Raw genomic sequence first — 13,769 nt, forward strand, 5'->3', positions numbered from 1 at the left:
GCCTTTTTATGCAATAATGTGCCTATAAAACCATCTGTCAGAAAAAAAGTGCCAAAACTGTAGCTTTAGAAGTACAACAGCTTGTCACTTAGGTACCTCTGTACCTTTTAACAACATTCAAAAATATATTTGTACCTAAACTACCTTTAAAGGATATATTAGTACTTTAATATGTATTAAAGGTACATTAAGTGTACCTTTTGAGTGTACAGTCCCAAGCTGTTAAAAAACTTTTCTGAAACAAACATTTGAAGCTATTTTTTTGTGATGTGGTAGGAAATAATAATAATTATTATTACTAAACCTTTATTTAACCAGGAATTAAAAACCCTTGAGATTTAAAATCTCATTTACAAGAGACTCCTGGTTATAGGCAGCACATTTGGTTACACACAAAACAAAATACAATGCACCAAAAGCTTAAAGGGATAGTTCACCCAAAAAAGAAAATAACCCCATTCACCCCCAAGCCATCCTACAGTAGGTGTTTATGACTTTCTTCTTTCAGACAAATACAGTCGGAGTTATATTAAAAAATGTCCAGACTCTTCCAAGCTTTATAATGGAAGTGGGTAGTGGTCCAGATTTTGAAGCCAAATAAACTGCATCCATCCATCATAAAAAGTGCTCCACACAGCTCCGGGGGGTTAATAAAGGCCTTCTTAAACAAAGCAATACATTTGTGTAAGAAAAATATTAATATTTACAACTTTCCAATGGATGACGCAGGATGTAGGTGTAGCGTAAGCTCTGGTGAGAATATGCTAGTCTTGTGAGAACCAAGTTTGTATACAGCAAAATCAAACCAGGTTACTCTTGGCTTATATCGAAATCCTCCAACGAAATCCTTGTTTTATACTTTTAATTTTTGACCAGTGTTTTGTTCGGTGTTTCTACTGTAGGGTCGACCATATATTCGTTTTTTAAAAAAGGGACAGTGGGAGCAGGATACATACTGGGGTTTGAGGGGGGTTAAAGTAGCCTCCAAAGTAGCGCAATGACCATATCCCAAATATAAAAACTCAAAATATGTATTTTGCCTAAAATGCATATTTTACAGTCAATGTTATGCAGATTGATCATAAGCACAGCTAAAAGGTACCTACCAGTGGCCATAAAAACTTTCCATCTACCACAGTTTTATCATAGGTAGGATGCAAAATGTTTCAATACAAGCATTGTAGTCAAATGTAATTTATGGTTTAACCTAGGTTTTTATGATGGATGGATGTTAGAGTGACCATATGTCCTCTTTATGATATGGTCATTGCGCTACTTTGGGGTCTACTTTAACCCCCCTCAAACCCAACAACACCCCTCCCACCCCCTTCTATGCATCTTGCCCCCACTGTCCTCTTTTTTTGAAAACTAAAATATGGTCACCCTAATGGATGTATTTTATTTTGCTTCAAAACGTCGACCACTATTCACTGTCATTATAAAGCTTGGAAGAGCCAGGACATTTTTTTTATATAACTCCAATTGTATTTGTGTGAAAGAAGAAAGTCATATACACCTAGGATGGATTGAGGTTGAGTAAATCATGGGGCAATTTTCATTTTCCATATCTAATCACATGTAAGTTAAAATAAAGCTATTGTAGGTTGTTTTAAAATCTGAACACTGCAAACAAGGGTTATTATCATTAACTGCAACTATAACCATTAAAAAAAAATAGAATTTGAAATAAAATAAACATTAACTAAAATATTTTGCAAACTTAAGCTAGTTATCAAAGCAATGTTTCTTCAACTACTAAAATAACTAAAACTTAAAAACTATATAGATGTATTAATAAAAAACAAATGACAAAAGCACCAAAACAAGTAGGCCTACTAATATTTTAATAGTATATCAATGATACTAAAATAACACTGCCACAAACCTTTCAGACTTGTGGGAGAGCAGCCTCTAGTGTTCATAAGCCATAATGCACCATCAACTACACATTCAAATTCATTAAGCAATAGGAGTTTTGTTTGCAACATCAGTTCAAATTCAATTCTAATTCAAATATGAATGGCACAGCTCTAATTCACATATCGCACCTACCTTACTTTTAGAGAGTTTCCGATAAAAATGATATAATTTACAAAATAATATATGAAATAGAGTCTGCTTATAGTTTCATAAATACAAGTATTTCAGTAGTGGTTGCATCAGTTAACATTTACTTTTTTATTCTCATCTAAGTCTATGTAAGTTGTCAGATATACACTGCATTTGATCCGCTCTTCCCTTCAGGTTGAAAGTGATGTCCTGTTTGCTGGAGAAACAGCATAACCTGCTCAAGCTGATCATCCAGAAGATGGAAATCACTTCTGAGGCTGATGAATACGACTGCCCACATAACCCTAGAGCTCTGAAACAGCCCACTTCCTCCTCATCTCAGAAGTCAAAGTGGGTCCCGCTGCTGCAAGCTATTAGGGCAAAGAAGTGATATTAGAGATGATTACATCATGTGTAAATATAAGCCAGATAGCCAGCCATCATTACTTAGCTATATTCTGTTGTGATTTAGTATGTAGTTTTAGTTGTTTTATTGTGTAATTGTGTTATCATGAGCTCATAATGTATTTAGAAGGTTACACTGATGTATATGAGTCAGTTTATTAAATCCACTTAAAGTTTGTACTGAACTCTGAAGAGAAGTGTTTGAATGATATCCAGTGCTTTAATACATAATGAAGATCTTATAGCACGAGTACTGAAAATGAGAAGAGCATTTGGAATTAATGCACTGACAAGCTCCTAATGCAAACTTAAAGACTTGAAACTCTGTGATGCATCACATATAGATTTATCACACCGATCGGTCGAGTAGAAGAATTAGCATGTAAATTTCCTCTGGCCTCGTGCCCGGATGTAGTAACCCTGAGACTCTTTGTTATACCAAACAGTAATTTCAAAGTATTTCTGCCAAAGGGGAGAACAAGTGTCTAACCTTCATTTTTGGGTCTGTTTTAGTCCATTTTTTGTATATACACCACTACATCATGATGAGATTCCCATGAAAGCTGCATTATATAAAACCGTCCTGTTGGTCAGATTGTCAATGGAGATTTCACAGATTTAAACAAGTCACTCAAGTTGGGAGTAGATTAAGACATGCACTTGCATGGCCGGAACACTGTAAAAGTCACTTTCTGATTTTGTATGGACATCATGAGATGTATTAAATTTGATGACAAGGATCACAATATCCAGATGGAATGGATTTCCTTTAGATTTGGTCACTTTAAGCAATACTAAACCTATGTCTTTATTGCAGTACATGTGCTTGATGCATGAAAATAAATTAAATGTTCTCCGTTCTTTGAGTCTCAGTTTTTCTGACATTGAACTCCAATCAGCTGATCTTAGGCTTTGGAGGCAAATGAGAGAAAAACAGCAGTTTCACTGCTGGTCAGTGTTTCACAGCATTAGGAGTCTACCGAGCCCAGATACATCACTTCCTCCTCCAAAGGGTAAGCAGCATTTCTCACACCCACCACTCAGATCTCAGCTAGACAGATATAAAAAGATCTTAGTCACAGAGTATTCACATCATTCCATATCACAGATTTGATCAGCAGATTCATCGATCTAGACAGCCTTAATGTGCAAGACATCAAGACATTTTGCAATGTTTGACATGCATTTTATTAACCGGTGATTCTAACAAAAATTTCAGTATAAAAATTGTGAAATATGTTAAAAACATATTGTTTCTAGATATAGTAATATATAGTTAATCTGCCTAAATTAAAGATTTATGTATTTTATTTTATTTTTATTATTCAAGCATTTCCATAATTAAACCTAATGAAAACATTTTTGTGCATTACTGTAATACTAATACTAATAGCCTATAATTAGATCAAAAAAAGTTTGTCAATACAAACTTTGAAGTTGGCTTTAGAAAGCTAAAACAGGAAGTTAGAAAAAGTTTTAAAATCTAGAAGTTTGAAGTAGTATGAAGTTTAAAGTAGATACATAGATGGATAGATATATCAGAGTGGTTGGTAGGGTGTTGCTATGCGGTTGCTAAGGTACTTTACTAATATAATAATCATGTTTATAAGTTAATAATAAATAAAAGTTTGGAATATTTAGGATTTTCATAAGAGAGTCTCTTTTGCCCACCCAAGTTCCATTCTTTTAATTAAAAATTAAGTAATAGTAGTAATATTATTGCAATTTAAAATGTAATATATTTTAAAATGTAATTTATTCCTGTAATGGCAAAGCAAAATTTTATTTTTATTTTCAAAATTTGTCTTCAGTGCCACATGATCCTTCAGAAATCATAATAATATGCATATTTAATTGCTGCTCACAAAACATTTATTAAAACTATAATTTAAAAAAAAAATACTTTTTCCGTACAATAATGAAAATGCATCCAATTTTAAAGCAAAATCTAACTACTTATTGTCTTTTCATTTTAGTGTGAGTGTATGATCTGGACATGTTGTTATTTTGTGACCGGTTTTGTGAGAGTTTTGTGAGATTCACAACTGGGAGCAAATGGATAGTTCACTCTTCAGCCACTTATATCATTCAATTAAATGTGCTTGATTCAATACAGGGGGAGGCTTGACTAAAATGGGGGCGTATTGATTTTCCTAATGGCCGTTTTGATGCTGTTACATGCCATTTGTTTTACACTGCAGCTGTGAGAGCGTGGTGACCATGGGAACCAGGGGAGGAGAGTGCACATAGCTGTCATAGTCCTGCACCTGTCCCGCTTACTCATTCACACAAAACAGAGGGAGAGAAAGAAGGAAAAGAGCCACTGCCCACATTACGACCCTTAACACGCTTACCGACAGACAACTGCACATTTCTCATGTTAGCTCTGACCTAAATCAACGTGGGCAGCATTGTTCCCATGTAATTAGTCCCTGTGTGGAAGCTTGGGAAAGATGTGCTTACACAGTTGTTTAAAGCAGAGATTAGTGTTAAAATGCTATGAAAGGTGCCTCTGTTGCTGCTTCACATACATTGTATTACACTTTATACTGAGGCATCTTGATCCTGCAGATTTTCCCTCAAAGAAATGAAGTTTTTAGTTTAAATCATTGCAAGAGCAGCAGGTTCCCATCGGGTGAACAAATATTTTGTATGTAAAACAGTTTAGACCTACTATAGTAAAAAAAAAAAAAAAAACCTGAATGTGTCCTTGGATAAGTCTCATCTTTGAAGAAAATGCAGGTCACTGAACATGCTACTGTGCCTTATGCAATATGCATCTGCAGATTTCTAGAGATTCTTACCAGTTAAAGGCTATAAAACTATAAGCCTGTTTTCCATCGATGGGCAGAATGGTTCTCATTGCGAAACATCTGAGTTTCTTTTTCCACAGAGGTGCTGTACAATTATGGTGTGGTTACATTTTCTGTTGTTCTGTCTGTTTTAATCAATACATTTTAGTTGGAATAAATGTGAGCACAAATTTCATGTGAAGGCAAAAGATTTCCTCATGCAGATTTCACAACAGGTTCAGTTTGGTCTAACCGAAAGCTGCTCAGTTTAAAAATTATTTGTGACTCACAAAACTGTGCTTCATATGTCACTACAATATTGACAATACACAATAGACTTTTTTCCTGCAGAATTTTGCTAACGTGGCCACAACTTTATTTTATTCCAAACCAAGCAGCTTTCTGTTGGTCAACATGGCGCATCTGCATGATTGTTGCTAAATCTGTGTGCGAAATTCCAGATTCCTATTGTAAATACTGGATTTAGCCTGCATTTTGTCAAGAAACAGCAACTTTTAGAATGTAAGTTATCTTGGTGAAACAAGAGCAGTTGTGTAATTGCAGTACAGTAATTAGTTACTGCACTTAAGTATCTTTTTGGTTACTTTGTAGTTTCACTGATTATCAGATATTAGAAACTTTTACTCACTACTTGACCACATTTTTTAATAAATATATGTACTTTTTACTCCAACATGTTTGTGATGAGAAATGTAATTACTCATTACATTTTGCATGGCACCTAACTTTTTCTGCAGCAGTTTATTTATGCTACAAAGAAGATATCGCCATATACGGGGCATGTTACTCACCCAAACTTGTCAACAATTTTTATGGAAATACAGATAGTTGTGAATCGCAGGTTTCACATATCAGATTAGGACATAACTAAATCCTTTTTGAAGGATATTGGTTTACTTTTGCCCTTTTTCAGTACTTGAGCTAAACTGAAACTTAAGTGTTCGTAGATGTTTAAGACGCTGTTGTGTCGACCTTGATTTATTGCAATATTGAGGTGTTCCGGTTTATTTTGATTTTAGACAATAAACATAATAGCTCTCCTGACAAATCAACTTTTTTTCCCACTGGCATTGCTCTTAGGTGTTGAGTACTAGTATGTCTTTGAGCCTATATTCAGTACGAGTAAAATACTTAAATACTGTTAAATTTAGATTATCTAAGATTTTATTGGAATTGGAGTTGTAACATGTAAAGTATATGTACTTTTACTCAAGTATGGTTTTAAGGTACTATTTAGACCTCTGCACAAGAGTTGGTGACAGCATACAATTGTATAGGTAGACAATAGCAAGCGTGATTGTGTAATGGAGGCCAGCTGGTAAGAGCTGCACAGGTAAACCTCACTCCCCTGATTTCCAGAGGTGCACTTGCGACTGATGCTAGAGGCTGCGGTCCTTGTAGTGTGCCCGCCTCCCACGCTGGTGACCTGGGTTCTAATCCCACTCTGAACAAGAATGAGGGGAGGAAAACAGGAGCGGTTACGTTGGTGTCATGACCCGGATGGGAATGAGATTTAGGTGGTGAGTGTAATGGAGGCCAGCTGGTAAGAGCTGCACAGGTAAAACATCACTGCCTTGATCTCCAGAGGTGCACTAACGACTGATGCTAGAGGCTGCGGTCCTTGTAGTGTGCCCGCCTCCCATGCTGGTGACCTGGGTTCTAATCTCACTCTGAAAACAGGAGGGGTTACGTTGGTGCCATGACCCGGATGGGAATGAGATTTAGGTGGTGAGTGTAATGGAGGCCAGCTGGTAAGAGCTGCACAGGTAAACCTCACTGCCTTGATCTCCAGAGGTGCACTAACGACTGATGCTAGAGGCTGCGGTCCTTGTAGTGTGCCCGCCTCCCATGCTGGTGACCTGGGTTCTAATCCCACTCTGAAAACAGGAGGAGTTACGTTGGTGCCATGACCCGGATGGGAATGAGATTTAGGTGGTGAGTGTAATGGAGGCCAGCTGGTAAGAGCTGCACAGGTAAACCTCACTGCCCTGTTCTCAAAAGGTGCACTAGCGCCTGATGTTAAAGGTTGCGGTCTTTAGCGTCCTTGTTAGCATGCCTGCCCCCATGCCGACAACCCAGGTTCGACTCACACTTGAACAAGAACAAGGGAAGGAGAACCAGAGGAGTTATGCTTGCTATGCTTGGTTGATTATCATGAACAAAAAAACAAAACAGTGGGATGCAAAAACATGTACTATGTGAACGGCCCCAATACTATACAAAATATATCACTACATGGGTTCCAAACATGCATAGTTAAACTTGATGAGGTGCTGGAATGGTTCAAGTGGACATGCAACTAGAATTATTTGCCCAGATGGTGAAAAAATTCAAGATGGTGTAGACAAATAATATCTTTAACTTTAAAACACAGTGCTCATGCACAAGTCGCTGAAAAAGCAACAAGATGTGTGCAAAGACTTCCATCTAAAATATGTTTACCTACAGAAAACAATTGAAAATGGTACCCAAAAAGGTGTTTTGGGTGAACGGGCCCTTACAATAATAATGATTATTTTAAATTCCACAGAGCAAGAAGCATAAACTGTTTATTATAGGTTATTCCAAAGCTGTCTATACTTGGCATGTACCCTCTGCAAAAATGGAGCATGTGAGTCAGCTGTGCTTTTGGACAATTGTTGGCTGAGGGTGACCACTGTAATATAAAATGTTAATTTCACACTCATTAGGCGGGAATGAAAACTCATATCAAGTTTACCGAGAGATATTGTGAGATGCTGAGAAAATTTCAGCTGTGGGAAATTCGGTTTTATGGTTTAGGAAATTTCGCTCTTCGTGTATGGTCGTACAAAAGATGCCGTATTGCATGCACATCTTATGCAGAGATATACGGATACATTTTTAATGCATTATGTAATCTTATCAAGATAATACAATTAGGGATGTGGCTAAGGAAGTGTTCTCTTCTTTAAGAGCTGGTGATGTTCAAAATATTCAAACTTAAATGGGAAGAAGTCCTCATATGTATGTCTAACCTACATGTTTTCAATCATGAATTCTATATAATGTTGAAAATTATTCATTTATATGCCAAAATAGCTATGGCCCACTTTGATGTGTCATTAAATCGCCAATATAAGCAGGCCCCACTGAAGAGGCAGTAATACAAAGTTTCCTATAATACAGCTGAACTGACATCTGCCAAGTATAATGAAATAAAAATAATTTTAATTTGCCTGGCATGAGCAATGCTTACATGTTTCTGCATGATAAGAGAGACAAATGAGAGCACGGTGTGATCATGTGAAGAATGTCAACGTGTATTTCTCCTTCACCCACAGGATCCCAGCAATTGCCCCCCATCCTGCAGATGTAATGTAAAGTGCTGACAGCTGTGGCCAATGTGCAGCGAGTGTGTGTGTGAGCGCTCTAACCAAGCAGAAACCCAATATCTCTGTGAAATGGCCAGTGGATTAAGAACGTTTGATAAGCCTTCAGACATTTCTATTTGCTTAAGTTCATGTGGAAAAAGGCATTTAAGTGGACCGAGGGTGACCACTGAACTGAAGAAATAAGAAACTGAAGTTTTCCACAATGTTTCCACAAATAATTTAATTGAAGTGTGGCTAGGTCGGTTTGGGTTACACTAGAGAAAAGCAGGTTGTTTTGGAGAATGACTTTTAAGTTGATTCAGTTAATTTATTACATATTTCATATTTATTATTCTTTACCTAAAGGGAATTTATTTTATTGTATATTAAATGTATTAAATGTAATGTGAAGTAAAATGTAAAAATAATGATGTATTATCTAAATAACAGATATAAACATATTTCCCAGTTTAAAGCTGATTTATTAATATTTTCATACATTGATGTGCATATATATATATATATATATATATATACACACACACATACCTATATAATCAAAATAAATGCAAGTATCAAATGTAATTATTTATTAAAATAAGTATTTAATTTGCATTACATGCCTATGTATTATTTAATTATTATTAAATTATTATATTATTATTCAATAAGATTTAATATTCAATACAATATTTATTATATATATGTGCATATAATGTGCATATGTATTCAGAATTTTAATTTAATATTAAATAAATATAAAATGAATATTGAACATATTATATTTTGTATACCTCTTATGTTGAATTTAATAAAAAAAAATATTGTGAAATATTACAATCTCGAATGACAGTTTTCTGTATTAATATCTTTTCAAATTAAATTTATTCCTGTGAGAGCAAAGCTGAATTTTCATCAATTTAATCTCAGCTATTACTTCAGTCTTCAGTGTCACATGATCCTTCATAAATCATTCTAATATGCTGATTTGGTGCTTGGTTATTATTATTAATGATCATTTGTATTGTTAATTTTGAAAACAGCTTTTGCTAGTTAATATTTTTTGTAAAAACTGTGAGACATTTTTTCTCCATCATTCTTTGATGAATATAAAGTTTAAAGAACAATTTGTATATGTATTATAGGTATTTAATTCAGAATAACACATATATATATATATGTGTGTGTGTGTGTGTGTGTGTGTGTGTGTGTGTGTGTGTGTGTGTGTGTATACATTTTAAATTTGTATTATTCATGTGTAGCATCAGCATTTGTATCTTATATGTCATATAATTCCTATTCAGGTATATTCATAATTGAGTATTTAAATTCAAATAAACTTCTTTAGCATTATACCATGCCTCTAATAGTAATACCGTAGTACTTTAAAATGATACATGTCTGAATGAACATGTCTTTGATGAATATAAAGTATAAAGAACTGCATTGTTTAAAAATAGAAATATTATGTAATATTATAAATGTATTTATTGTCTATTTAATGCATCCTTACTGAATAATAATATTTTTTTCTTAAAAAAACAACAATATTTTGAATAGTGTATTACTGTACCCACAAAATATAGAGCAGCAACATTGATAATAAAAATAAATGTTTCTTGAGCACCAGATCAGTGTATTATAATTATTTCTGAAGGATTCTGTCATTATTATGAATAAATATTTAAAGAAAACAAAAAAAAACAATAAATCACCAGATCTGCAGGCTGTTTTATGTGGTGCAGTTAAAAATCGCATGCCATTAGTTCATGGTAGATTCCATGGATTCATGCTGCATATGCTGTCAGTGCCACTGTGTCAAGTCGTCTTGCCAAAAGTTAGATGGGGAAAAGGGGAGGAGAAATTCCTGATTCAGAGTGACCCTGCCAAACCCCAAACCTTAAATGTGCTTGGGACACCGCAGGACAAACTCTGAGATGCTCAGCGAAGACAGGCAGAATATACAGCCTGCTTGACCAATTTAGCAAACATTCAGAAGATGCTAAATCACTTTAAATAATGGCCTTGCATTGATGTGCCTTTTTCTGCCTGGGCTTCTTCTACAGAGATTTAAAATTAAGGCAGCACCTGTTGCTTTGAATCTACAGCAAGGACACTGAATATCATATACCGCTGAAACTCTGAAGTAGGTGCAGTCGAGATGTCCACGGGTTCGGTGAGTGATCCTGAAGATCTCCAGGAGCTGTCAATCACTCACATGGACACGCGTTCTCTAGAAGACTCAGAAGACGAGTTTAGTATTGATGACAGTCTGAAAGCAAAGACCAAACAACCTCGAGCTGCTGCCAACAACAACAAGCAGCAAATGAAGATGGGGAAAGATGGCAGACAGTCTCAGAGAAATGCAGCTAACGCCAGAGAGAGGGCACGCATGAGGGTTCTGAGTAAAGCGTTCTCGCGGCTGAAGACCAGCCTGCCGTGGGTACCGGCAGACACCAAACTGTCAAAGCTGGACACGCTGCGTCTGGCATCCAGCTACATTTCTCACCTCAGACAGCTCTTGCAGGAAGACAGATACGAGAACAGCTTTGTGCATCCTGTAAACTTGGTATGAGTGAGTGTTGTTGAGTTTGTCACAGGATTTTATACACTTCCATCTGGTCGAGAAGATTTATTGCTCAGCATTACTTGTAAAATACATCATCTATATAACATTTTGTAAACATATAAAATATATACTACTATCAAAAAGTTGTTTTTTGTAAATGTACCATATAATAGTATCATATCTTTTTTTTTTTTAAGTACTGTGCTTTAGTAGTACCATATAAATACCATGATACATGTGAATTTTTCAGACATGTATCATTTTAAAGTACTACGGTATTACTATTAGAGACATGGTATAATGCTAAAGAAGTTTATTTGAATTTAAATACTCAATTATGAATATACCTGAATAGGAATTATATGACATATAAGCTACAAATGCTGATGCTACACATGAATAATACAAATTTTAAATTTATACACACACACACACACACACACACACACACACACACACACACATATACAGTATATATATATATATATATATATATATGTGTGTGTGTGTGTGTTATTCTGTATTAAATACCTATGATATAATATACAAATATTATACAAAAGTAAATACAAGTAAAGTAAATACAAAAATATTCATAAATAATACTTAATTACTTAATAATTACTATGAGTGATATAATATAAATTACTTAATTGCTTTATTAGTTTACAGATTACTTTACTCAACAGTTCATATGCTAGATTAAATATTAATGTGGATGGTAACACTTTATTTGAAGGTGGCCTTGTTACACGTTACATGCCCTTACCATGATAATTACTATTAATTATGCATAATTACATGCAAGTAACCCTAAACCTCACCAGCACATGTAAGCACATGTAGTTAATTGATATTGCTCAATACTTAAATGTATATTTTCACTGTAACAAGGACACATTAAAATAAAGTGTAACCATGTGGACATATATTGTATTTTCTTTTTAATATTCTGTATTAAATATAAATAATATACATTTTAAAAATATGAATAAATATAAATACTTGACAGTACATATATTATTTTACATATTACAGTAACAGTAAATATACTATATTAAATTAATATATGGTTCATTTTAAGTATATTTGTTATAAGTATATTTGTTCTTATATTGATTGGTTTATTTATTTAGTTTATCCTGTATTAATTAGGCTATCAATAATATAATATTAAAATAAATCCTATAAATATTTAAAAATAAAAGTAATACTTCACAGTACACTAAGCATTACCTGTGTTCACATCTGCATCTTATGGCAATCTATCAGCAATGTGTGGCTGACTTTTTTATTCTTTTTCCACAGACCTGGCCTTTTGTGGTCTCAGCACGATCAGAGGACACCAAAGACATTTCAGCAGCGGTCAGACTATGTGGAGCTACAGCATAAACATCTGGCACCTCGCTGTCTTTTATCCCCTTCCATCTCTCGCTCTCTCTCTCTCTTTTTACTGTCTGTACTCATGCACTTCCTTTGAACTTACATCAATGGACATTATACAATGAATGCAACTGCATGTCGACCTACAAGTTAAACACAAATCATTGCACCCAAATCTGTCTTTATATAGCCTGATGTTTTTTATGTTCATTCTAGCAAACAAAAACAGATATTCCCTATATGTGTTGAAATATTTGAAATGCTGTCTGTATTTAGTTTAAAACCAGTTCTTGTAAAAAAAGAACAACTTGCATTGCTAGGGAAGCACACTGGAAATCACTTTAATTGTTTTAAGGCACTTGTAATTTTTCTAACCATCCGACAGTCATTTAAAAATAAATTAAATTTTTCACTAAGCAGCAACAAGAACTATTAAGGCTAGATGGAATATAACACAAAATATGACTTTTGTCCACATATGTTATACTCCAAAGTATGTTTAAGTTTATTTATGAGTGTGAAATTTGTGGCTTGTTCTATCTTTTCTTTTTATGTGCTTTACATTATCACCGAATCGCTCAATGAATGTCTACGCCACTTCACGACCTTGATGCATAATAATAAGAACATTTCACAAACATTTCCATTAAGGTATGAAAACGTTATCTTGAATGTTCTCTGAACGTTTTTTCTTGGTTATGTGAACGCTAGAGAAAACATTAAGTGAACATTCCATTTTATAACTTTGCATAGCCTATATATTTATGGCAATGTTACTTTTGAATATTCTCTTAAATTATCTGAAGCTAGTCAGTAGTAATATTTTTTTAAAAGTTAGATAACGTCCCACTAAAATGTTTCAGAAAAAACATTCCATGAACGATATGCTAACGTTTTAGAAATGTTATTAGAGACCACATACATTTGAATGAATGTTTGAAGCTTGTTCATAACTTAGAGAACCATGCCAAAGTTCTGAGAACGGTCCGTGTTAGCTAGGAAATCACTGGATGTCACTTGAACAAGTGTAGGCTATCTCTTTTATCCTGTTGAATGTTTGGTCATCTCTAGTTTCCGCTGATTTAGTTTGTGAGAACTATATTACACATAAATGCCACTTACTGTGCGCAGTGCGTTTCTTTATTTGTTTGTGTTATGAGCATTTGCAGCACCTGCTGTCAAATCGATGAAGATGTTTTTTATTATTATTATTATTAT

The 13,769-nt window shown here is 34.4% G+C and overlaps 1 protein-coding gene and 1 pseudogene across 2 annotated transcripts in view; both read left to right on the forward strand.

Moving 5' to 3' along the window:
• The window catches only part of LOC306864955 (transient receptor potential cation channel subfamily A member 1-like), a 29,085-nt pseudogene extending 26,645 nt beyond the window's left edge, over nt 1-2,440 (forward strand). The window contains exon 27 of the transcript in view: nt 2,245-2,440. The product of the transcript in view is annotated as a transient receptor potential cation channel subfamily A member 1-like (transcript). The remainder of the gene's footprint in view (nt 1-2,244) is intronic.
• Nucleotides 2,441-10,521: 8,081 nt separating this feature from the next.
• On the forward strand, nt 10,522-13,478 carry LOC306864775 (transcription factor 21-like). Its single transcript, XM_079408993.1, has 2 exons — nt 10,522-11,168; nt 12,477-13,478. The coding sequence occupies exons 1-2, from the start codon at nt 10,761-10,763 to the stop codon at nt 12,558-12,560; spliced, it is 492 nt and encodes a 163-aa protein (XP_079265119.1). The 5' UTR covers nt 10,522-10,760; the 3' UTR covers nt 12,561-13,478.
• Nucleotides 13,479-13,769: the final 291 nt, after the last annotated feature.

The sequence above is a fragment of the Barbus barbus genome, assembly GCF_936440315.1.
Source record: "Barbus barbus genome assembly, chromosome: 46".
Taxonomy (NCBI): Eukaryota; Metazoa; Chordata; class Actinopteri; order Cypriniformes; family Cyprinidae; genus Barbus; species Barbus barbus.